This window comes from Heptranchias perlo, chromosome 16, assembly GCF_035084215.1.
Source record: "Heptranchias perlo isolate sHepPer1 chromosome 16, sHepPer1.hap1, whole genome shotgun sequence".
Taxonomy (NCBI): Eukaryota; Metazoa; Chordata; class Chondrichthyes; order Hexanchiformes; family Hexanchidae; genus Heptranchias; species Heptranchias perlo.
The window spans coordinates 11,330,562-11,355,520 of NC_090340.1; the positions used below are offsets into that span (position 1 = coordinate 11,330,562).

General features: G+C 49.7%; 1 protein-coding gene across 1 annotated transcript in view; it reads right to left on the minus strand.

Annotated features, from left to right (window-relative positions):
* Positions 1-24,959, minus strand: part of vac14 (vac14 homolog (S. cerevisiae)) — a 296,601-nt gene that overhangs the window by 255,638 nt on the left and 16,004 nt on the right. The window contains exons 7-9 of the mRNA XM_067998261.1: positions 24,158-24,264; positions 16,312-16,446; positions 12,331-12,480 (exon numbers count right to left, since the gene is read on the minus strand). Of these exons, the coding sequence (XP_067854362.1) occupies positions 12,331-12,480; positions 16,312-16,446; positions 24,158-24,264 (392 nt within the window). The remainder of the gene's footprint in view (positions 1-12,330; positions 12,481-16,311; positions 16,447-24,157; positions 24,265-24,959) is intronic.

Sequence of the window (24,959 nt, forward strand, 5' to 3'; positions counted from 1 at the left end):
TCCACTACCTCTTATTTGTCATGCTGCTTGTCCGACATTGAGCACTGGATGAGCAGAAATTTCCTCCAACAAAACAATTTCCTCAACGAAGCCACCGTCTTCAATCCCTGCCACAAACTCCATTTCCTGGCCACCGTCACAGGTTGAACCAGACTATTTGCGACCATGGCATCCAATTTGACGTTGAGCTGAGCTTCCATCTCTAATATCGCCCGTCTCCATCCCTATCTCAGTCCATCTGCAACTGAAATCCATGCCTTTGTCACCCCAGAGTTAAAACTATTCCAATGCTCTTCCGGCTGGTCTCCCATCTTCCACTCTCTATATAAACTTCAGCTCAGTCAAAACTCTGTTTCCCATATCCGATCCTGAACCAAGTCCCGTTCACCCATCACCCCTGTGCTCGCTGACCTACATTGGCTCCCAGTCCCTCAACTACTCCACTTTAAAATTCCCATCCTTGTGTTCAAACCGCTCCATGGCCTCGCCCCCTCCCTATCTCTAACCTCCTCCTTCCCCACAACCCTCCAATTCTTGCCTCTTCTGCATCCGACTTCCTTCATCCCCACCATTGTCGGCCGTGCCTTCAGCTGCCTAGGCCCTACGTCTAAATCCCTCGCTAAACCTCTCCACTTCCTTCTGAGACCCTCCTTAAAATCTAGCTCTTTGATGAAGATTTTAATCTCCCATTCCTAATATCTCCTCTTTTGACTCAACATCCATTTTTGTCAGATTACACCTCTATAACGAGCTTTGGTTGGGGGGGGGGGGGGGGGTTCTCTACATTAAAGGCACCACATAAATGCAAGTTATTATAGACGGTCAATACAAATCTGAAATCAGCAATTAAGGCTTTTAAACGTTAGCAAGAACCCCACTCTGGATTTCAGCCAGCACCATTTGAGTGAAGTTAATGGTGGGTGGGTGACATTTCCATTCTGGAGGTCGTGTGAGTGTGCACGGTTGGCAGCCAGGATCGCCTGCTGGGAGCGTCAATCGAAGGTTTGGACGCACACTGTCCACAATTTCTCAACCCTTCAAATCAATAATCGGAAAACTGTGGGCAGCACCCGGCACCCGCCTGAATCCCCAATTGGTGCGACCAGCAGGGGATCTCCCCACTCCAGGCAGTGTGCACTGATAAAATTACCCCCCCCCCCCCACCCCACCAGGCAGTCTGCAGTGATAAAATTACTTCCCCTCCCCCCCCACCACAAACCAGGCAGTGTGCACTGATAACATTCCCCCCCCCACACACACCTTTTATTGGCATTGTGTACTCAAAAAATGACCCCCTCCCCTTTTACAGGCAGTGTGCACTGATAAAATTCTTCCTCCCCAAGGCAGTGTGCACTGATGAAATTACCCCCTTTCCCCCACCCCAAGGCAGTGTGCACTAATAAAATTACTCCCCACCCCCTCCACCCCCACAAAGCAGTATGCACTGATAAAATTACCCCCCTCCCCTTTTACAGGCAGTGTGTACTGATAAAATAAATCCCCCCTCCCCAAGGCAGTGTGCACTGATAAAATAACCCGCCACCACTACCATCCACGCCCCAACCAAAGGCAGTGTGCACTGAAAAAATTATCCCCCCCACCCAAACCCAGGCAGTGTGCATTGATAAAATTACTCCCCCCCTCCCCCCCCACCGCAGTGCGCACTGATCAAATTACCCCACTCACTCCGCTATGACGACTTAGTCTGTGCAGATTCTGTTACCTCGAAACCTGGGCTGTGTCTGGAGAGAGTATTTGGAGCAGCGTAATGTAATGCTGTGTGAAGTACTCATGGCTACAGATCTGTCACTAGAGATGGGCGCAATTTAACATGATGAGTTAAGTATCACATAGCACTGAAGTGAATTAGTTTGAGTATGGTTTTTTCCAATAAGTCCAGTGACAGTATAGTACAGGGCTAGATTGGCTAGAATTCTTCATCCTACCCCATTCAAAATAATAATTATGGGGCATATTTGTACACATACAAGAATAGCTTGTTAGAATCTGACTATGAACCACCTTCTCATTTCTGTTTCAAGGCTGCAGCAGCTTTTATCCAAAGCCAACACTTTCCATCACTGGTTACATAAATCTCTGCAACTTCTGTCAAGGGCTCGTACGTGATCTTCTCGAGTAGGAATATATTTTGTTGGCATGAATACAAAAGATAAAAGGTTCACGGCACTCAGAGCAGGGGCCTGTCACTCTGCTTTTTGAAAGCTGTGTACCATGTACTTTTATCAAACACCAGCCATCAGACATGCTCTCACCCATCCAACAAAATCAATTTCAAAGAGGACAAGGGAAAGGTTTCAAAGAATTGCAGTGCTTGACTCAATGCTCCCTCTGAAGTTCCTACTGAGTATATATCCAAGCAGATCCTGAAACGGATCCACAATATCATCAATCACTCCCGGTGCTGTGTATATCGCAGCAGGCTCTCCTGAAATAGATCCACAATATCGTCAGTCACTCCGGGTGCTGTGTCTATTGCAAGAAAATCAAAAGGTTAGTATGCAGGTGCAGCAGGTGATCAAGAAGGCGAACGGAATGTTGGCTTTTATTGCTAGGGGGATAGAATATAAAAACAGGGAGGTATTGCTGCAGTTATATAAGGTATTGGTGAGACCGCACCTGGAATACTGCATACAGTTTTGGTGTCCGTACTTAAGAAAAGACATACTTGCTCTCGAGGCAGTACAAAGAAGGTTCACTCGGTTAATCCCGGGGATGAGGGGGTGGACATATGAGGAGAGGTTGAGTAGATTGGGACTCTACTCATTGGAGTTCAGAAGAATGAGAGGCGATCTTATTGAAACATATAAGATTGTGAAGGGGCTTGATCGGGTGGATGCGGTAAGGATGTTCCCAAGGATGGGTGAAACTAGAACTAGGGGGCATAATCTTAGAATAAGGGGCTGCTCTTTCAAAACTGAGATGAGGAGAAACTTCTTCACTCAGAGGGTGGTAGGTCTGTGGAATTTGCTGCCCCAGGAAGCTGTGGAAGCTACATCATTAAATAAATTTAAAACAGAAATAGACAGTTCCCTGGAAGTAAAGGGAATTAGGGGTTACGGGGAGCGGGCAGGAAATTGGACATGATTTTAGATTTGAGGTTAGGACCAGATCAGCCATGATCTTATTGAATGGCGGAGCAGGCTCGAGGGGGCCGATTGGCCTACTCCTGCTCCTATTTCTTATGTTCTTATGCTCTTATATCAGAGCAGGCCCTCCTGAAACGCTTCTACAATATCGTCAGTCACTCCCGGTTCCGTCTATATTTTCTTTATTCGTTCATGGGATGTGGGTGTCGCTGGCGAGGCCAGCATTTATTGCCCATCCCTAACTGCCCTTGAGAAGGTGGTGGTGAGCCGCCTTCTTGAACCACTGCAGTCCGTGTGGTGAAGGTTCTCCCACAGTGCTGTTAGGAAGGGAGTTCCAGGATTTTGACCCAGCGACGATGAAGGAACGGCGATATATTTCCAAGTCGGGATGATGCAAGACAACGTGCAGGTGGTGTTGTTCCCATGTGCCTGCTGCCCTTGTCCTTCTAGGTGGTAGAGGTCGCGGGTTTGAGAGGTGCTGTCGAAGAAGCCTTGGCGAGTTGCTGTAGTGCATCCTGCAGCCACTGTGCGCGGTGGTGGAGGGAGTGAATGTTTAGGGTGGTGGATGGGGTGCCAATCAAGCAGGCTGCTTTGTCCTGGATGGTGTCGAGCTTCTTCAGTGTTGTTGGAGCTGCACTCATCCAGGCAAGTGGAGAGTATTCCATCACACTCCTGACTTGCGCCTTGTAAATGGTGGAAAGGCTTTAGGGAGTCAAAAGGTGAGTCACTCGCCGCAGAATACCAGCCTTTGACCTGCTCTTGTAGCCACAGTATTTATGTGGCTGGTCCAGTTAAGTTTCTGGTCAATGGTGACCCCCAGAATGTTGATGGTGGGGGATTTGGTGATGGTCATGCCATTGAATGTCAAGGGGAGGTGGTTAGACTCTCTCGTCGGAGATGGTCATTGCCTGGCACTTGTCTGGCGCGAATGTTACTTGCCACTTATCAGCCCAAGCTATATCGGAGCAGGCCCTGCCCAAACAGTTCTACAATATCGTCAGTCATCCTGGTGCTGTTTTTAAGAGGTGCAGCCCTCCTAAAACCGTTCTATAATCATCAGCCCTCTTGGCATATTTACAGGGGAAGTTGGGTGCCTTTCCACACCTCAGGCCCACTATGAAAAATGACACGGCCACGTTTTAAAGTCACAAATTGCAATTATTTTCCACACTTGGGCTGTCATGATACAGAATGATACAGCACAGAAGTAGGTCATTTGGCCCATCGTGCCTATGTTGTCTTTTTCAGAACACTATCCAATTAGTCCCCCCCCCTGCTCTTTCCCCATAGCCCTGTAAATTTTTCCCTTTCAAGTATTTATCCAATTCCCTTTTGAAAGTTACGATTGAATCTGCTTCCACCACCCTTTCGGGCAATGCATTCCAGATCATAACTCGCTGCATAAAATTTTTTTCCTCATGTTGCCTCTGGTTCTTTTGCCAATTACCCTAAATTCGTGTCTTCTAGTTACTGACCCTGCTGCCACTGGAAACCGTTTCTCCTCATTTTCTCTATCAAAACCCTTCGTGATTTTGAACTCCTCTATCAAATCTCCTCTTAACCTTCTCTGTTCGAAGGAGAACAGCCCCAGCTTCTCCAGTCTCTCCATACAACGGAAGTCCTTCATCCTTGGCACCATTCTAGTAAATCTCCTCTGCACCCTCTCTAAGACCTTGTTATCCTTCCTGAAGTGTGGTGCCCAGAATTGGACACAGTACTCCAGCTGGGGCCTAACCAGTGATTTATAAAGGTTTAACATAACGTCCTTGCTTTTTGTACTCCTTATCATTTTATAAAGCCAAGGTTCCTGTATGGCTTTTTAACAGCCTTCTCAACTTGTCTTGCCACCTTCAAGGACTTGTGTATGTATACCCCCAGATCTCTCTGTTCCTGGACCCCATTTAAAATTGTACCATTTAGTTTGTCTTGCCTCTCCTCATTCTTCCTACCGAATTGCATCACTTTACACTTCTCTCAAATTTCATCTGCCATGTGTCCACCTCCATTCCACCAGCCTGTCTATGTCCTCCTGAAGTCGTACACAAGAGGGCAATGGTGCTTGCCTGGGCAGTGCCACACCCCTTACAGCATCTTCTACAATGATTTGTTTGAACAGTGAATAATCACAACTAGGCTTGAATGTTTCCACAAGCCTGCAATTGTTGGAGTCCTGAAGATCCAGGAAGTTTGGGAAGGGGGTGTGGGGAACCCTATTAAATTGATCAATCCTTCCTAAAATCTGGGTATAGATTTTCAATACTTTAATGAATTTCACAGGGTCCTCTTGAATCAGGAACTCCACACAACAAAATCAGTCCTTCAAAGACAGTTATTGTAATCGTACAGGGGAACACCACAGGGCTTTGAAATACATTCAATCTTTTCACCATACAGAATTTTTAAAAATGTCATTTTTTTTAATATTAAAAGGCACTGACTAAGGGAATGACGACAAAATATTCCTGTCTGCTGACGGCACACTGTTGCATGGAACCAACCCAACCACCTCACATCTTTAAAGCATCAAAGAAACTGGGTGACTCGCTGGTGGCAAACTTGATGACACTAAACCAGGGGGCATGTCCTTCATACAAAATGTCTCCAAACTAATGCGGAATCCCACCCCTTTGCAGGTTCAGGAGCTGGCTTCAGATACCTTGCTGTACACATCACACAGAAACTCGCCACTGCTTCTTCCCGTTCCCAACTTGAACAGCATGTACTCCAGTCGAACCAATTGGACCAACCCACACCCATCAATCTGGAGTACAGTCAAAAGAAAGACTTGCATTTTTATAGGGCCTTTCACAACCTCAGGACATCCCAAAGCACTTTACAGCCAATGAAGCACTTTTGAAGTGCAGTCAATTATAATGTAGGAAGCGCGATGTAGACACAGCAAGATCCCACAAACAGCAGTGTGATAAATGACCAGATAATCTGTTTTTAATGATGCTGGTTGAGAGATAAATATCAGCCAGAACACCGGGGAGAACTCCCCCCTGCTCTTCTTCGAAATAGTGCCATGGGACCCTTTCACGTCCACCTGGGAGGGCAGACTGGGCTCGGTTTAACGTCTCGTCCAAAAGACGGCCACCCCGACAGTGCAGCGCTCCCTCAGTACTGACCCCCCGACAGTGCAAGCGCTCCCTCAGTGCTGACCCCCCGACAGTGCAGCGCTCCCTCAGTACTGACCCCCCCGACAGTGCAGCGCTCCCTCAGTACTGGACCCCCCGACAGTGCAGCGCTCCCTCAGTGCTGACCCCCCGACAGTGCAGCGCTCCCACAGTGCTGACCCCCCCCCCCCCCCCCGACAGTGCCTGCGCTCCCTCAGTGCTGACCCCCCGACAGTGCAGCGCTCCCACAGTGCTGACCCCCCCCCCCCCGACAGTGCAGCGCTCCCTCAGTGCTGACCCCCCCCCCCGACAGTGCAGCGCTCCCTCAGTGCTGACCCCCCCCCCCGACAGTGCAGCGCTCCCACAGTACTGACCCCCCCGACAGTGCAGCGCTCCCTCAGTGCTGACCCCCCCCGACAGTGCAGCGCTCCCTCAGTACTGACCCCCCCGACAGTGCAGCGCTCCCCAGCAGTACTGACCCCCCCCCCCCCCCCGACAGTGCAGCGCTCCTCAGTACTGACCCCCCCGACAGTGCAGCGCTCCCACAGTACTGATCCCCCCCGACAGTGCAGCGCTCCCCACAGTACTGACCCCCCCCCCCCCCCCGACAGTGCAGCGCTCCCTCAGTACTGACCCCCCCCGACAGTGCAGCGCTCCCCACAGTACTGACCCCCCCCCCCCCCCCGACAGTGCAGCGCTCCCACAGGTACTGACCCCCCCCCCCCCCCGACAGTGCAGCGCTCCCACAGTACTGACCCCCCCCCCCCCCCCCGACAGTGCAGCGCTCCCTCAGTACTGACCCCCCCCCCCCCCCCCCCGACAGTGCAGCGCTCTCCCACAGTACTGACCCCCCCCCCCCCCACCCCCCGACAGTGCAGCGCTCCCTCAGTACTGACCCCCCCCCCGACAGTGCAGCGCTCCCACAGTACTGACCCCCCCCCCCCCCCCCCCCACCGACAGTGCAGCGCTCCCCACAGTACTGACCCCCCCCCCCCCCCGACAGTGCAGCGCTCCCACAGTACTGACCCCCCCCCCCCCCCACCCCCCGACAGTGCAGCGCTCCCTCAGTACTGACCCCCCCTCCCGACAGTGCAGCGCTCCCACAGTACTGACCCCCCCCCCCCCCCCGACAGTGCAGCGCTCCCTCAGTACTGACCCCCCCCCCCCCCCCCCCCCCCGACAAGTGCAGCGCTCCCTCAGTACTGACCCCCCCCCCCCCCCCCCCCCGACAGTGCAGCGCTCCCACAGTACTGACCCCCCCCCCCCCCCCCCCCGACAGTGCAGCGCTCCCTCAGTACTGACCCCCCCCCCCCCCCCCCGACAGTGCAGCGCTCCTTCAGTACTGACCCCCACCCCCCCGACAGTGCAGCGCTCCCACAGTACTGACCCCCCCCCCCCCCCCGACAGTGCAGCGCTCCCTCAGTACTGACCCCCCCCCCCCCCCCCGACAGTGCAGCGCTCCCACAGTACTGACCCCCCCCCCCCCGACAGTGCAGCGCTCCCTCAGTACTGACCCCCCCCCCCCCCCCCCCGACAGTGCAGCGCTCCCACAGTACTGACCCCCCCCCCCCGACAGTGCAGCGCTCCCACAGTACTGACCCCCCCCCCCCCCCCCGACAGTGCAGCGCTCCCACAGTACTGACCCCCCCCCCCCCCCCCGACAGTGCAGCGCTCCCACAGTACTGACCCCCCCCCGACAGTGCAGCGCTCCCACAGTACTGACCCCCCCCCCCCCCCCCCGACAGTGCAGCGCTCCCACAGTACTGACCCCCCCCCCCCCCGACAGTGCAGCGCTCCCACAGTACTGACCCCCCCCCACCCCCCCCGACAGTGCAGCGCTCCCACAGTACTGACCCCCCCCCCCCCCCCGACAGTGCAGCGCTCCCACAGAGTCCTGGCTCAGTTTTTCCTCTAACGTAAATCAGTCTCCAGAAAAGACTCAAGAATGTAACCTCGACATCAACAGGAGTCGCTGGCCATGGACTGTATAAGCTTCTGACTGCCAGAACGGTCTCGACTGTAAATGTTGCAGGTCAGTGTGGCCAGTGTGAAGTCCACCGGCTGACGGGCTAGGCCTGAAACGCAGCTGTGTCCTTCACAGTCTCAAAAACACTGCCAACCAAAACCATAAAACTGCTCAGTGTTTATTGAATTTACCCTCTGCAGATCAAATGGGCTTAGATTCAAAGTATTCGAGATTTCTCTCCCCTCCCCCCCCGACCAAACCCTGGGCAATTGTAACACCCAACTATCCTCTGGGGCTCCTCGACACGCTAAACTCAGCACAGACCAGGCATCAAACCTTCTGGTCAGCATGGCTCAGTGCCGCACCAGCTGCTCCACACAGTGGCGACTGGCTTCGCTATTACATGGAATTTTTATTACATTGTATGTGTTGTCTACTTCTGCTGTAGATGGAACTTTCTCCCAGGCTACAGAACTGAAACGCCTGCCAAGGGACTCAACGGGGAGATACAAACACCTTTAATGTATGTACAGTTCTGCATTCACTCAATCAAGAAAAGGTTAATAGTTCCCCTGCTCATAGTGAGGGAGGTTAATGCAGCAAATGGAACACCGTCACCAAGCGTCAGCATCAAGCCGACAACAGAGCTGGCTGGAGTCGAGCTCCCTCCACACCGTCCCGCTGATAGACCTGACCGGGGGCGCCCCCTACTGCACGGATATGACACTGCCATTTCCTACGCAAGCCAACTTCCTTAGTTTCCAGGTAGAGACTGTAACAGTGGCAATTTAAGGGGCATTTCCGTGCAATGGGCCATTCTCCACCAGCTAGACATTGCCCCAGACTCTCGTCCTCAGATCATTACAGCTGGGAGAAAGAGGCATCTATCCCATCAGTCGGGAATAGATATCGGCCCAGGTCCCAGCTAACAACTCCCCAGATATTAAATGTTTAAACCGTGGATTCTCTCACAGTTCAACCCCTCCACCAGTGAGCCTGTTGTGGCCGCACGCGCGGGGAGGGTGGCGCGGGGGGGGGGGGGGGGGGGGGGGGGGAGGAGGCGCGGGCAAGGGGCTAGCGTTAAAGACTTCTCAGTAACAGGCATGCATGCACGAAAGAGAAAAGAAAGGAACTTGCCTTTATGTAGCCCCTTATCACTCTACTCAGATTATCCCACAGTGGCCCACGGCACAGGGAGGGCCCCGGCAGACACAGTTTGCCCAATAAGGTAGTCACCTCCGCCCAAACTAAACAAACACAGTCACACGTGTATCGGTGATGTTTTTTACAAATTGACAGCCAGACCATGAAGGACTGAATATTTTTAGTTGCTTATAAACTTTATTTGCTGGGATTCAGATTATACTCAATGCATCCCTCTCACAAAAATTCACAACCTCTCCCCAAGCCTACTTCCTTATATATCGGAGCCCGAGAGCTCCCAATTGCTCATGCACCTGAGCTTAATCATTCATCAATTGGTGTGATTCATTTATATACAATTAACAACATCTGAACAAAATGAACTCAGGACAGCACAGAGCTTGGAATGGGCTGTCCTTTGAATTCGCAGGCTGACACTAACCTGCAGTTTGACTGTTGACCTGGACAGCAGTCTGGTTACAACGGAGTCAGACAGAGCACGATCTGCACAAACTGGGCTGAGATTGTTTCAATTGCCCCGTATACAAGAGACCGGCATATGTGAGCCAGCTTTGGTGTAAAATTCGGTTCCCACATCCCGACAGGTGACCCGCAGAACCAGTTACACAGGTCCGCAAGTCAGCCCCCAGGATAAGGAAGCATCAACGCCGGTAGCAAGTTCACGGACAACGGTCTCCCAGAATCCTGGAGACTGAGCCACATCAGGAGATATTAGGACAGGTGACCAAAAGCTTGGTCAAAGAGGTGGGTTTTAAAAGGAGCATCTTAAAGGAGGGGAGAGGGGATTAGGGCCTAGGCAACTGAAGGCATGGCTGCCAATGGTGGTGCGATTAACATTGGAGATGCGCAGAGATCTCGGAGGGTTGACAGGCTGGAGGAGGTTACAGAGATAGGGAGGAGCGAGGCCATGGAAGGATTTGAAAACAAGGATGAGAATTTTAAAATAGTGGCGTTGCCTGATCGGGAGCCAATGAAGGTCAGCAAGCACAGGGGTGTGATGGGAGAATGGGACTTGGTGCAAGTTAGGATACGGACAGCAGAGTTTTGGATGAGCTGAAGTTTACGGAGGGTGAAAGATGTGAGGCCGGCCAGGAGAGTGTTGGAATAGTCAAGTCCCGAGGTAACAAAGGCATGGATGAGGGTTTCAGCAGCAGATGGGCTGAGGCAGGGGCAGAGATGGGCGATGTTAGAGGTGGAAGTAGGCAGTTTTGGAGAGTCAAGTTAGCAAGTACGACAGGCCTATGGGGAATCTTAGCGTGCAATAAAGTACAAAGTAAATACGATCCTGTACAAAGCGAAAAGGGGGTGCAAAGAAAAGAAAGCAAAGATAATTGGAGACCAACATTAAACTGAAATTTAAAAGCAAGGTACGTGATAGAATTAGGGCTAACAATATTTAAGATCACCGTGAGGAATATAGAAAGTGTAGTTTGGAAGTGAGAAGTGGAGGTTAGTAGGGCTAAAAGGGAATATGAAAAAATGAACAGATAATATAAAAGGGAACAGTGAGGGCTTTTAGAAGCATATTAAATGTAAAAGAATAATTAGAGAATGCAGGGGCTGAAGAGAAGTTTCAGTGTGCAGAATGAAGATCTGGCAGAGATATTAAATAAATATCGTGTCAGTTTCTGCAAATGATGGTGAAAGAGAGAATGCAGCTGTACTAGAGGAGGATATCGAAAAACTGTTCGAGAAAGAAAGAAAAAGTGCTGTTCAGTTCCTCAGGACGTCCCAAAGTGCTTTGTCGCCAATTAATTACTTCTGAAGTAATTTAAGAGGAAGCTAGATAAGTGTAAGAGGGATAAAGGAATAGAAGGTTATGCTGATAGGATGAGATGAAGTAGGGTGGGAGGAGGCTCAAAAGGAGTATAAAAACTGGCAGAGACCTGTTGGGCCGAATGGCCTGTTTCTGTGCTGTACATTCTATGTATATGTAAGTGTAGTTACGTAGACAAACGTGACACAGCCAGGTCTCACAAACAGCTAGAAGAACGAGCAGTTAATCTGTTTAATGGTGATGCTTGAGGCCTAAATGTTTTCCAGAGAGAACTCCCTGCTCTTCAAACAGTGGAGAGATCTTTTACACCCACCTAAAAAAGTGGGCGGAATCTCAGTTTAGCACCTCATCCGAAAGGCGGCACTTCCTACAGTGCAGCATTCCCTCAGTACTGCACTGGAGCGTCAGCCTAGATTACATATTCAAGTCCGAGAGTGGGGCTTGAACCCACAACCTCTGACTCAGAGGTGAGAGTGTTGCCCACTGAGCCGACCCAAGACCAACAAGAAACAGCTCCTGCGCCCCTGATCACTGGTGACCCACGCTGGAGAGCACGTGTGTGGCGATCGGTTGAAGACAGTTTCCGACTCAGCTGTGATGCACCCCATGGTAACAAGGCCTTCCTGGACACATTGTCTAGATTCATACAGGGGAGATGGCTGCCACAGCGTGATACCAGAGAAAGCACATGGCAACAGTGTCTTCAGGTGGTAGGGGCGGGGAGTTGGAGTTGTTGCCAAATGCATTTCGGACTGGAGTCAGTCTGAACTCTCATTCCAAAATTAACCAGTTTCTATTTATTTAACAACAACTTGCATCACAGGAGTGATTATCAAACAAAATTTGACACCGAGCCACATAAGGAGATATTAGGACAGGTGACCAAAATCTTGGTCAAAGAAGTAGGTTTTAAGGAGCATCTTAAAAGGAGAGAGGTGGAGAGGCGGAGAGGTTTCGGGAGGGAATTCCAGAGCTTAGGGCCTAGGCAGCTGAAGGCACAGCCGCCAATGGTGGAGCCATTAAAATCGGGGATGCGCAAGAGGCAAGAATTGGAGGAGCGCAGAGATCTGAGGGTTGTAGGGCTGGAGGAGGTTGCAGAGATAGGGAGGGGCGAGGCCATGGAGGGATTTGAAAAAAACGATGAGAATTTTATTTAACCACAGTAAGAAAGGACACTATCAGTACGCAGCGATCACTTACGGTCAGAGGAGTCCTTGTAACTGGAGTGCGACTCGTCAGCAGTGCCGTCCAGCTGATGTAGTGTAATCTGTCGGGTAATGTCACCGTCATCCTCGGGCATGATCAACTTCATCAGGGTCTGGTTACACACGTTGGCTACCTCTTTAATACCTGGACTTTGGGTTAAGGAGCCAGCACACAGGGATGTAAATAAAGCATGACAGTGATCTACACCAAACAATAAAGCACAGGACCGAGAGCGATCTACAATCCTGACAACACAGGACCGAGGGATATCTCCAGTCCCCAATACAACACAGGACCGAGAGCGATCTCCAGTCCCCAATACAACACAGGACCGAGAGCGATCTCCAGTCCCCAATACAACACAGGACCGAGAGCGATCTCCAATCCCCAATACAACACAGGACCGAGAGCGATCTCCAATCCCCAATACAACACAGGACCGAGAGCGATCTCCAATCCCCAATACAACACAGGACCGAGAGCATTCTACAGTCCCCAATACAACACAGGACCGAGAGCGATCTCCAGTCCCCAATACAACACAGGACCGAGAGCGATCTCCAATCCCCAATACAACACAGGACCGAGAGCGATCTCCAGTCTCCAAAACAACACAGGACCGAGAGCGATCTCCAATCCCCAATACAACACAGGACCGAGAGCGATCTCCAGTCTCCAAAACAACACAGGACCGAGAGCGATCTCCAATCCCCAATACAACACAGGACTGAGGGATATCTCCAGTCCCCAATACAACACAGGACCAAGAGCGATCTCCAGTCCCCAATACAACACAGGACCGAGAGCGATCTACAGTCGCCAATACAACACAGGACCGAGGGATATCTACAGTCCCCAATACAACACAGGACCGAGAGCGATCTCCAGTCCCCAATACAACACAGGACCGAGAGCGATCTCCAGTCCCCAATACAACACAGGACCGAGAGCATTCTACAGTCCCCAATACAACACAGGACCGAGGGATATCTACAGTCCCCAATACAACACAGGACCGAGGGATATCTACAGTCCCCAATACAACACAGGACCGAGGGATATCTACAGTCCCCAATACAACACAGGACCGAGAGCGATCTCCAGTCCCCAATACAACACAGGACCGAGAGCATTCTACAGTCCCCAATACAACACAGGACCGAGAGCGATCTACAGTCCCCAATACAACACAGGACCGAGAGCGATCTACAGTCCCCAATACAACACAGGACCGAGAGCGATCTCCAGTCTCCAAAACAACACAGGACCAAGAGCGATCTCCAGTCTCCAATACAACACAGGACCGAGAGCGATCTCCAGTCTCCAAAACAACACAGGACCGAGAGCGATCTCCAGTCCCCAATACAACACAGGACCGAGAGCATTCTGCAGTCCCCAATACAACACAGGACCGAGGGATATCTACAGTCCCCAATACAACACAGGACCGAGGGATATCTACAGTCCCCAATACAACACAGGACCAAGAGCGATCTCCAGTCCCCAATACAACACAGGACCGAGAGCATTCTGCAGTCCCGAGAGCAACGACAGTCCCGATACAACAAAGGACCGAGAGCAATCGACAGTCCCCAATACAACACAGGACCGAGAGCAATCTACATCAGCCGACCCAACACAGGACTGAGAGCCACAGTTCCAGTTAACCTTCTGGCCAAGATGTTGCTGGCAGGGAACTTGGCAATAGTAGCCCCATTGATGGTCAGGGGAAGGTGACTGAAGCTTCTCATCAGAGGTGGTCATTTCCTGGCGCTTGCCTGGTGCGATTGTTACCTGCCATTTAGCAGCCCAAACCTGGATGTTATCCAAGTCCCGCTGTAGGTTGGCCTGGGCTATTTCATTATCAGAATTGTGAATGAAGCTGAACACTGCAGAACTGTCAGCAAACAGTCCCACTCCTGACCTAATGACAGAGGAAAGGTCACTGATAGAGCAGCTGATGATGGTTGGGCTGCGGATGTTGCCTTGAGGAAATCCTTCAGTAATGTCTGGGGATTGTAATGACTGGTTGTGGCTATTGGAAACCATACTCCTGAGCATCTCAGCATTCAAGGCAGGGTCAGTGTGCTGCAGACTCCCATCACAAGTCCATTACCACTTTGCTCAACAGCACAGTCATTAGAGTTTTGAAAATGGACACATTATATTCGAATATGTTGGAACAAAGTTACTGATAATATTTAGCTGCACAAGAGTCTGCACGGCACACACCTGCTGACAAGACCTGGCTTTGTCTCTTCATTTTACTGTAACTGAATGAGTTGGGATCCGTTCTGCCACACAGCACCCATAATGGAAGATTTCTGTTCCTCCATTCCCCCCACCCCCTCCATACCAGAGTCAGGTAATGCTGTGAGGTTGGGCTACCTTCAAGTGCAAGAGGGGCCCTTGTAACATCCGTCTACTCCACTCGAGGGGATGCCCGGCCTCCTGTCAGCACCATCCGGTGACAGGGCTGAGAAAGCAACTCAGCACAGTTGCTGCTGGCCTGTACCTGGTGCCACCTTTGCCTCATTCCTAACACCACTGTGCACAATCACACAACCAAGTGCGCACAGAGACGTCACCACAGCATGCTGCGTACAATTACAGGACTAAGTGCGCACAGCGGTGTCACCACAGCATGCTGCGTACAATTGCAGGACTAAGTGCGCACAGCGGTGTCACCACAGCATGCTGCGTACAATTGCAGGACCAAGTGCGCACAGCGGTGTCACCACAGCATGCTGCGTACAATTACAGGACCAAGTGCGCGCGCAGTGGTGTCACCACAGCATGCTGCGTACAATTACAGGACTAAGTGCGCACACAGTGGTGTCACCACAGCATGCTGCGTACAATTACATGACCAAGTGCGCACACAGCGGTGTCACCACAGCATGCTGCGTACAATTACAGGACCAAGTGCGCACACAGTGGTGTCACCACAGCATGCTGCGTACAATTACATGACCAAGTGCGCACACAGCGGTGTCACCACAGCATGCTGCGTACAATTACATGACCAAGTGCGCACACAGCGGTGTCACCACAGCATGCTGCGTACAATTACAGGACCAAGTGCGCACACAGTGGTGTCACCACAGCATGCTGCGTACAATTACAGGACTAAGTGCGCACAGCGGTGTCACCACAGCATGCTGCGTACAATTACAGGACCAAGTGCGCACAGCGGTGTCACCACAGCATGCTGCGTACAATTACAGGACCAAGTGCGCACAGCGGTGTCACCACAGCATGCTGCGTACAATTACAGGACCAAGTGCGCACACAGCGGTGTCACCACAGCATGCTGCGTACAATTACAGGACTAAGTGCGCACAGCGGTGTCACCACAGCATGCTGCGTACAATTACAGGACCAAGTGCGCACAGCGGTGTCACCACAGCATGCTGCGTACAATTACAGGACCAAGTGCGCACACAGTGGTGTCACCACAGCATGCTGCGTACAATTACAGGACCAAGTGCGCACACAGTGGTGTCACCACAGCATGCTGCGTACAATTACAGGACTAAGTGCGCACACAGTGGTGTCAGTTTCATGAATTGGGAGGTGGAGGGAGGGGTAATGGAGCAAAAGGCTCACGATTCCCAGTGTGTCAGCAGGTGGCAGAAGGTTACAGTGACTGTACGACGACGTAAATAAGACAGAAGTAACTCCTTTCAAGCCAGAATGACACTATGTGGATATAATGTGCGAAACGACTGGGGCTTTTTGTGCAATTTCTCCACGGGGGAATGGCACTAGATTTAGGGATTGTCTGACAAATCCCACGATTGGTGACTGGGTTAAAACAAAGAAACCGAAGAGTAAAAGAATTAATCTGTGGGTCGTGCCAAAAGAGGCACTACTATAAGAACTGCACACTGTTGTTTCGCACTAGGTCTATAACAGCTGAGGTTTGTGGTGGATAGCATGTGTGTTTAGCTATTTGACTGGTGAAAAGGATACTCTTCTTCCTGTCATCGTAGGAGAGGCAGGGCAGGACGGCTGTCAGGATTCCTGAAGAGTAAGGCAGCATCACACGGCCAGCTAACTGGATGAACTCCCTCATCCATGTCATTGCTGTCAGCTGAATCAAATCATCTGTGGGAAGCAAAAAAAAACAGGAGAGGAAGTTTCACCACGATTCAAACAGCACTCTGACTCGAGAGGAACAACCTTCGTTAACAAAAGCTAACATCTGCATGATTTAGAAAGAGCCATACGCAACATTTTAGATTGTGAGCGTGCACGTTTTTCTGATCTGGATGAAAATCAGTGCTGAGGAATGGAATGGCCCACATTTCAGGAATAGCCTGACAAGCACTCTCGGGTCAGGTAAAGCACGGTTAGAGTAAAACACCCTGCACTTGGCCTGAACTCAGAAAAGCACCAAATAACTGGTGATTGGAGATTGGCTAATTAAAGGCCCAAACCAAGTCCCCAGTTATTATATAAATGGGGTCTGAGATCAACATAAGTCAGAACAATTGTGTCCTTTATTTTTATTTCCCAAACCAGCCAGAACGAGCTATGATTCAGTATAAATTTGTGTCAACGTGTGAACAGTTTTATGATATGGATTCACAGCCACTAGGAACTGGGCTGAGGCTACCCAACTCATTTCACGTGTACCCTTACAGCCAGTAAAGAGAACAGACTTTCTTCCCATCAGGCAGATCTGGATTAAAACCCAGGCCCCCGAGGTGAAAGGACAGTTTGTTTAACCCACTGCACCATTTACCTCTGCAGCCATTTCCATATTACACGGTCAACATTCATTCAGCATGAAATGTCTTTATAGGAATCTACTGTTACCTTAACACAACACTTACAAGTTTTCTTGATTCCTTGAGATAAAATTTTAATAATACGTTTTTGTTCAGTAAATGCAATCAATGAACAACCAGAGATATGAGAAAGGAATAATTATTCTTCTGAGATCAAGACTGCAATTCATGTCAGGCCATATTTATGTAACAATTGAGAACTCAGTGGTGAGAATGTGGAACCGGCTACTACATGGCTATTACTACATGGAGCGAATAGCATAGATTCATTTAAGGGGAAGCTAGATAAATACATGAGGGAGAAAGGAATAGAAGGTTATGCTGACAGGGTGAGATGAAGTAAATGGAGTGGGAGGGGGCTCGTGTGGAGCATAAATATCAGAGACACCTGTTGGGCTGAATGACCTGTTGCACTGTCATTAAAAATCCAACTGGTTCACCGATGTTCTTTAGGGAAGGAGTCCTGCCGTCCTTACCCGGTCTGGCCTATATGTGACTCCAGTCCCACGCCAATAATGACTCTTAACTGTCCTCTGAAGTGGCCTAGCAAGACAATCAGTCATATCAAACTGCTACAAAGACCCACCACCACCACCTTCTCAGAGCAACTAGGGACAGACAATAAATGCCAGCCTTGCCAGCAATGCCCACATCCCAACAATGAATAAAAGAAAACACTCTGGGGAAAGAAAACGGGGAGGACAGTATAATGTCCACATAACATCGGCCATGCAGTGACAAGAAATGCCCATCGTGGAGCCATCCCATCGAGGGCCAAATGTATAAATCCAGCAGCTTTAATTATATCGCCCAAGTACTGAGCCCGAATTACAGCACAACTAGAAAAAAAAAGGTTCAATGAATAAAAATGCTGTCCCACCTGTGCAGATGAAAGGTCATTAACTGCATGCAAAGTGGAAAATAGTGCAGTACAGTGAAACTGTAGAAACTGCAGCAGAAAATAGTGTTGTACAGCTACAACACTGGCATCCACCCGACAATGTGGAAAATTACCCAGGTATATCCTGTCCACAAAAAGCAGGACAAATCCAATCCGGCCAATTACCACCCCATCAGTCTACTCTCAATCAAAGTGATGGAAGGTGTCATCGACAGTGCTATCAAGCGGCACTTACTCACCAATAACCTGCTCACCAATGCTCAGTTTGGGTTCCGCCAGGACCACTCGGCTCCAGACCTCATTACAGCCTTGGTCCAAACACGGACAAAAGAACTGAATTCCAGAGGAGAGGTGAGAGTGACTGTCCTTGACATCAAGGCAGCATTTGACCGAGTGTGGCACCAAGGAGCCCTAGTAAAATTGAAGTCAATGGAAATCAGGGGGAAAACTCTCCAGTGGCTGGAGTCATATCTAGCACAAAGGAAGATGGTAGTGGTTGTTGGAGGCCAATCATCTCAGTCCCAGGACATTGCTGCAGGAGTTCCTCAGGGCAGTGTCCTAGGCCCAACCATCTTCAGCTGCTTCATCAATGACCTTCCCTCCATAAGGTCAGAAATGGGATGTTCGCTGATGATTGCACAGTGTTCAGTTCCATTCGCAACCCCTCAGATAATGAAGCAGTCCGTGTCCGCCTACAGCAAGACCTGGACAACATCCAGGCTTGAGCTCATAAGTGGCAAGACACATTCGCGCCAGACAAGTGCCAGGCAATGACCATCTCCAACAAGAGAGAGTCTAACCACCTCCCCTTGACATTCAACGGCATTACCATCGCCAAATCCCCCACCATCAACATCCTGGGGGTCACCATTAACCAGAAACTTAATTGGACCAGTCACATAAATACTGTGGCTATGAAAGGTCAGAGGCTGGGTATTCTGCAGTGAGTGACTCACCTCCTGACTCCCCAAAGCCTTTCCACTATCTGCAAGGCACAAGTCAGGAGTGTGATGGAATACTCTCCACTTGCCTGAATGAGTGCAGCTCAAACAACACTCAAGAAGCTCGACACCATCCAGGACAAAGCAGCCCGCTTGATTGGCATCCCATCCACTACCCTAAACATTCACTCCCTTCACCACCGGCACACAGTGGCTGCAGTGTGTACCATCCACAGGATGCACTGCAGCAACTCGCCAAGGCTTCTTCGACAGTACCTCCCAAACCCGCGACCTCTACCACCTAGAAGGACAAGGGCAGCAGGTACATGGGAACACCACCACCTGCACGTTCCCCTCCAAGTCATACACCATCCTGACTTGGAAATATATCGCCGTTCCTTCATCGTCGCTGGGTCAAAATCCTGGGACTCCCTTCCTAACAGCACTGTGGGAGAACCTTCACCACACGGACTGCAGTGGTTCAAGAAGGCGGCTCACCACCACCTTCTCAAGGGCAATTAGGGATGGGCAATAAATGCTGGCCTTGCCAGTGACGCCTACATCCCATGAACGAATCAAAAAAAATCATCTCAAATAGAGCCCTTCATTTTCACACCTCTCCTGAAGCTGGGGGAGGGCTCCATCAGAGCCAATCCCTAGCCTAAATAGCCATTCCGTTATTCGCAGGAGAGCTTGGACCGTGAATGGCAGCAAGCTTATCAACTGCAGGCGGCATCACAGCCAAACGTAAACTTGTCCACTCCCGAACGCCCAATGGAGATAACCCGAGACAATTTCTCCTTCCTAACCAATTGAAGGGCCCAGACTAAGATTACCTAATTCAGCACAAGGTAAAGATCAGACCTGGATCCTTCCTGTATGTATTAGCTCAAACATGCACAAATCACACAAAATTTACGGCACAGAAGGTGGTCATTCGGCCCATCATGTCCGCGCCGACAGAGAAACAAGCCACCTCGCCAAATCACACTTTCCCGCATTTGGTCCGTAGCCCTGCAGGTCACGGCTCTTCAGGTGCACATCCAGGTATTTTTTTTTTAAAAATGAGTTGAGGCTTTCTGCCTCTACCACCCTCTCAGGCAGTGAGTTCCAGACCCCCATCATCCTCTGGGTGAAAAAAATTTTCCTCATTTCCGCTCTAATCCTTCTACCAATCACTTTAAATCTATGCGCCCTGGTTATTGACCCCTCTGCTAAGGGAAATATCTAGGCCCCTCAATCAAATCACCCCTCAGCCTCCTCTGTTCCAAGGAAAACAATCCCAGCCTATCCAATCTTTCCTCATAGCTGAAATTCTCCAGTCCTGGCAACATCCTTGCAAATCTCCTCTGCACCCTCTCTAGTGCAATTACATCCTTCCTGTAATGTGGTGACCAGAACTTTTGTTTTTATTCGTTCATGGGATGTGGGCGTCGCTGGCGAGTCCAGCATTTATTGCCCATCCCTAATTGCCCTTGAGAAGGTGGTGGTGAGCCGCCTTCTTGAACCGCTGCAGTCCGTGTGGTGAAGGTTCTCCCACAGTGCTGTTGGGAAGGGAGTTCCAGGATTTTGACCCAGCGACGATGAAGGAACGGCGATATATTTCCAAGTCGGGATGGTGTGTGACATGGAGGGGAACGTGCAGGTGGTGTTGTTCCCATGTACCTGCTGCTCTTGTCCTTCTAGTTATAGTCCAACAAATTTATTTTAAATTTCACAAGCTTTCGGAGGCTTCCTCCTTCCTCAGGTGAATGTTGTGGAATGTTTCCACAACATTCACCTGAGGAAGGAGGAAGCCTCCGAAAGCTTGTGAAATTTAAAATAAATTTGTTGGACTATAACTTGGTGTTGTAAAATTGTTTACAATTGTCAACCCCAGTCCATCACCGGCATCTCCACATCTTGTCCTTCTAAGTGGTAGAGGTCGCGGGTTTGGGAGGTGCTGTCGAAGAAGCCTTGGCGAGTTGCTGCAGTGCATCCTGTGGATGGTACACTGTGTGCCGGTGAAGGGAGTGAATGTTTAGGGTGGTGGATGGGATGCCAAACAAGCGGGCTGCTTTGTCCTGGATGGTGTCGAGCTTCTTCAGTATTGTTGGAGCTGCACTCATCCAGGCAAGTGGAGAGTATTCCATCACACTCCTGACTTGTGCCTTGTAGATGGTGGAAAGGCTTTGGGGAGTCAGGAGGTGAGTCACTTGCTGCAGAATACCCAGCCTCTGGCCTGCTCTCGTAGCCAGAGTGTTTATATGGCTGGTCCAGTTAAGTTTCTGGTCAATGGTGACCACCAGGATGTTGATGGTGGGGGATTCGGCGATGGTAATGCCGTTGAATGTCAAGGGGAGGTGGTTAGACACTCTCTTCTTGGAGATGGTCATTGCCTGGCACGAATGTTACTTGCCACTTATCAGCCCAAGCCTGGATGTTGTCCAGGTCTTGCTGCATGTGGGCTCGGACTGCTTCATTATATGAGGGGTTGAGAACGGAACTGAACACTGTGCAATCATCAGCAAACATCCCCATTTCTGACCTTATGATGGAGGGAAGGTCATTGTTGAAGCACTCAAGCTGTGGTCTAACTAGTGTTTTATACAGTTCCAGTATAACATTCCTGCTGTTATATTCTATGCCTCAGCTAATAAGGGAAAGCATTCCATATGCCTTCTTAACCACCTTATCTACCTGTCCTGCTACCTTTTGGGATCTGTGGACATGCACTCCAAGGTCCCACTGTTCCTCTACACCTCTCAGTATCCTCATTTATTGTGCATTCCCTTGCCTTGTTTGCTCTCCCCAAATGCATTACCTCTCACTTCTCCGGATTGAATTCCATTTGCCACTTTTCTGCCCATCTGACCAGTCCATTGATATCTCCTGCAGTCTACAGCTTTCCTCCTCACTATTGGCCACACGGCCTATCTTTGTGTCATCTGCAAATTTCTTAATCATGCCCCCTATCTTTAATTCCAAATCGTTGATGTATATCACAAAAAGCAAAGGACCGGAGTACTGAGCCTTGCGGCACCCCACTGGAAACAGCCATCCAGTCGCAGAAACACCCGTCGACCATTACCCTTTGCTTCCTGCCACTGAGCCAATTTTGGATCCAATTTGCCACATTCCCTTGGATCCCATGGGCCTTTACTTTTTTGACCAACTTGCCATGTGGAACTGTGTCAAAAGCCTTGCTAAAATACATGTAGACTATATCAATTGTGCTACCCTCATCGATCCTCCTCATCACCTCCTCAAAAAATTCAATCAAGTTAGTCTCCTTAACAAATCCGTGCTGACTGTCCTTGATTAGTCCATGCCTTTCTAAATGACAGTTTATCCTGTCCCTCAGAATTGATTCCAATAATTTGCCCACCACCATGGTTAGATTGACTGGCCTGTAATTACTTGGTCTATGCCTTGCTCCCTTTTTAAACAACAGTACAACATTAGCAGTCCTCCAATCCTCCAGCACTATGCCTGTAACCAGTGAAGTTTGGAAAATGATTGTTAAAACCTCCGCTATTTCCTCCCTGGTTTCTTTGAACAGCCTGGGATACATTTCATCTGGCCCTGGTGATTTATCCACTTTCAAAGATGCTAATCCCCTTAATACTTCCTCTCTCACTATGTTTATCCCATCCAATATTTCACACTCCTCCTCCTTAATTACAATGTTTGCATCATCCCTCTCCTTTGTGAAGAAAGATGCAAAGTATTCATTAAGAACCATACAAACATCTTCCACCTCCACAATAGTTTACCTTTTTTGGTTTCTAATAGGCCCTACTCTTTCCTTAGTTATCCTCTTGCTCTTAATGTATTTATCGAACATCTTTGGGTTTTCTTTGATTTTACTTAATATTTTTTCATGCCCTCTCTTTGCTTTCCTAATTTCCTTTTTAACTTCACCCCTGCACTTTGTAAACTCCTCTAAGCTTTCCGTAGTATTCAGTTCCCGGTGTCTATCATAGGCTTTCTTTTTCTGCCTTATCTTACCCTGAATGCTTCTTGACACCCAGGGGGGGCTCTAGATTTGGCAGACCCCCCCTTTTTCTCTGCGGGAACACGTTTACCCTGAACCCCCTGAATCACCCCTTTGAATGTCTCCGATTGCTCTGACACTGATTTACCTTCAAGTATATGTTTCCAGTTTACTTCTGCTAAATTACTTCTCAGTTTAGTAAAATTGGTCTTTTCCCATTTGAAAACTTTAACTCCTGCTCTGTCTTTGTCCTTTTCCATAACTATGCTAAAACTAACTGTATTATGATCATGACCACCAAAATGCTCTCCCACTGCTACTTCTTCCACCTGCCCCTCTTCATTTCCTAGAACTAAATCCAGAACTGCCCCCCCCTCACGTTGGGCTTGTTATATACTGGCTGAAAAAATTCAAAACTACACCTACAGGCAAATCATACCTTCACTGTACATATATGAGCCTGCAGGATTCTAACAGTTTCTCTGAGGGCGAGCAGCCTTTTAGTTTTTTTTAAAAATTGTTTTACAAACTATGTAGATGAGGAATGTTAGTTCTGGGGAATTAAACACTTCCCATTTCAGGTACCCAGTGTCAGCAACAAGCACTCCCAGGTCCGATACATCACAGTGAGACACAGAGTAAAGTTCCCTTTAAACAGAACCAACAAAATGCCTCAGCCCCAAAGAGCACTTCCTACTGCACCAGTGAGGCATTTTTTCCCCTATTTCCTACACCAGCTATCCTCTGGCCGCAGTGTGAAATTGAGAGGTTGTGCTAAATTAAGGGCAGTATTGTGCAAAGGGTCCATGCCCACTTAGTACTTTGTTGGCACCACCCAAAATTATTTCACATTCGACCCTTGCAGCTGGTACAGAGACAAGTCCCAGAATGAAATGCCAGTGTCCATCCATTCCACAAAACTTGCATTAACATGGCAGTGAACTGGTCCGTGTATGTACCGAGGCTCATGGGAGAAAAAGCAGAGAAGCACGTACATTACATGGATGAGCGAAGGGGGGACGGGGGAGAAAAAGCGAAGGGATTGGGGGGGGGTGGGGGGGGGGTGGGTGGGGGAAAGGGAAAAAATGGACGGGACGGGACGGGACGGGGGTGGGGGGGAGGAAGAAAAAGCAAAGGAATGGGGTGGGTGGAGAAAAAGCGAAGGGACCGGGGTTGGGGGAGCGAATGAGGGTGGATAGCAACTCACCAGTGGCCTGGCAGTGGATGACTAAGATATTGGCCATTTCAGCAAACTTGACACTCGAAGGGTTTTTCTTGATCTCCTTCAGAAACTCAACGAGGACAGTCTCGCACCTGGAAGAAAGTTAACAACAAGTTATCTGGGTGGAACCTGCTGAATAAGCTGCAGCAACAAAGTGGTAAATACAAAATCGTCTCACCCTGAGCTCGCTATGAATTAGCTGCTTACGACAGCGAACAATGCAGCCGTACAGATCAGGAAAGCCCGAACTTCAATCGGCAGCCTGTGCTGAGTTCTCTGGTCACAGCCAGGCAGGTATAGGGGTCCTACAACTGCCTTCACTGTCCCCAGATCAGAAAGGAAAAACATATCCAGCAACACCCTCTTGGAAGTGCTCAGTTGGGAGCAGGATTGAGTTTACAGGATTAGGCTCTAATGCCTCTAGTGGTCAACCTGGTTGATGACACTCAAACATGAAGAATGGCAACTTGGGCAAGGCACCAAAGGGCTACCGATACCCCAGCAAAAGGCAACATCTTCAGGGGAGGAGGGAAGAAGGTTTCACAAGGGCGGGGGTAGGGAGAAGGGTCATCTTACTCTTAATTCGAGAGTAAGAAACACATTCAGCCTGCTTGTATGAACGCCTGGTGAAATATTCACTAATTCATGTCAATCCGTCCAGCACCTGTCACTTTAACTCCAGCATATATTTTGGTGAATTAAGAGACTGCAGAGTGCGGTTTATTCACTGCCCAGCCAAGCCTGGGGAATTCAATGACTGATCCAGCCTACTCATTGGTTAACTGTG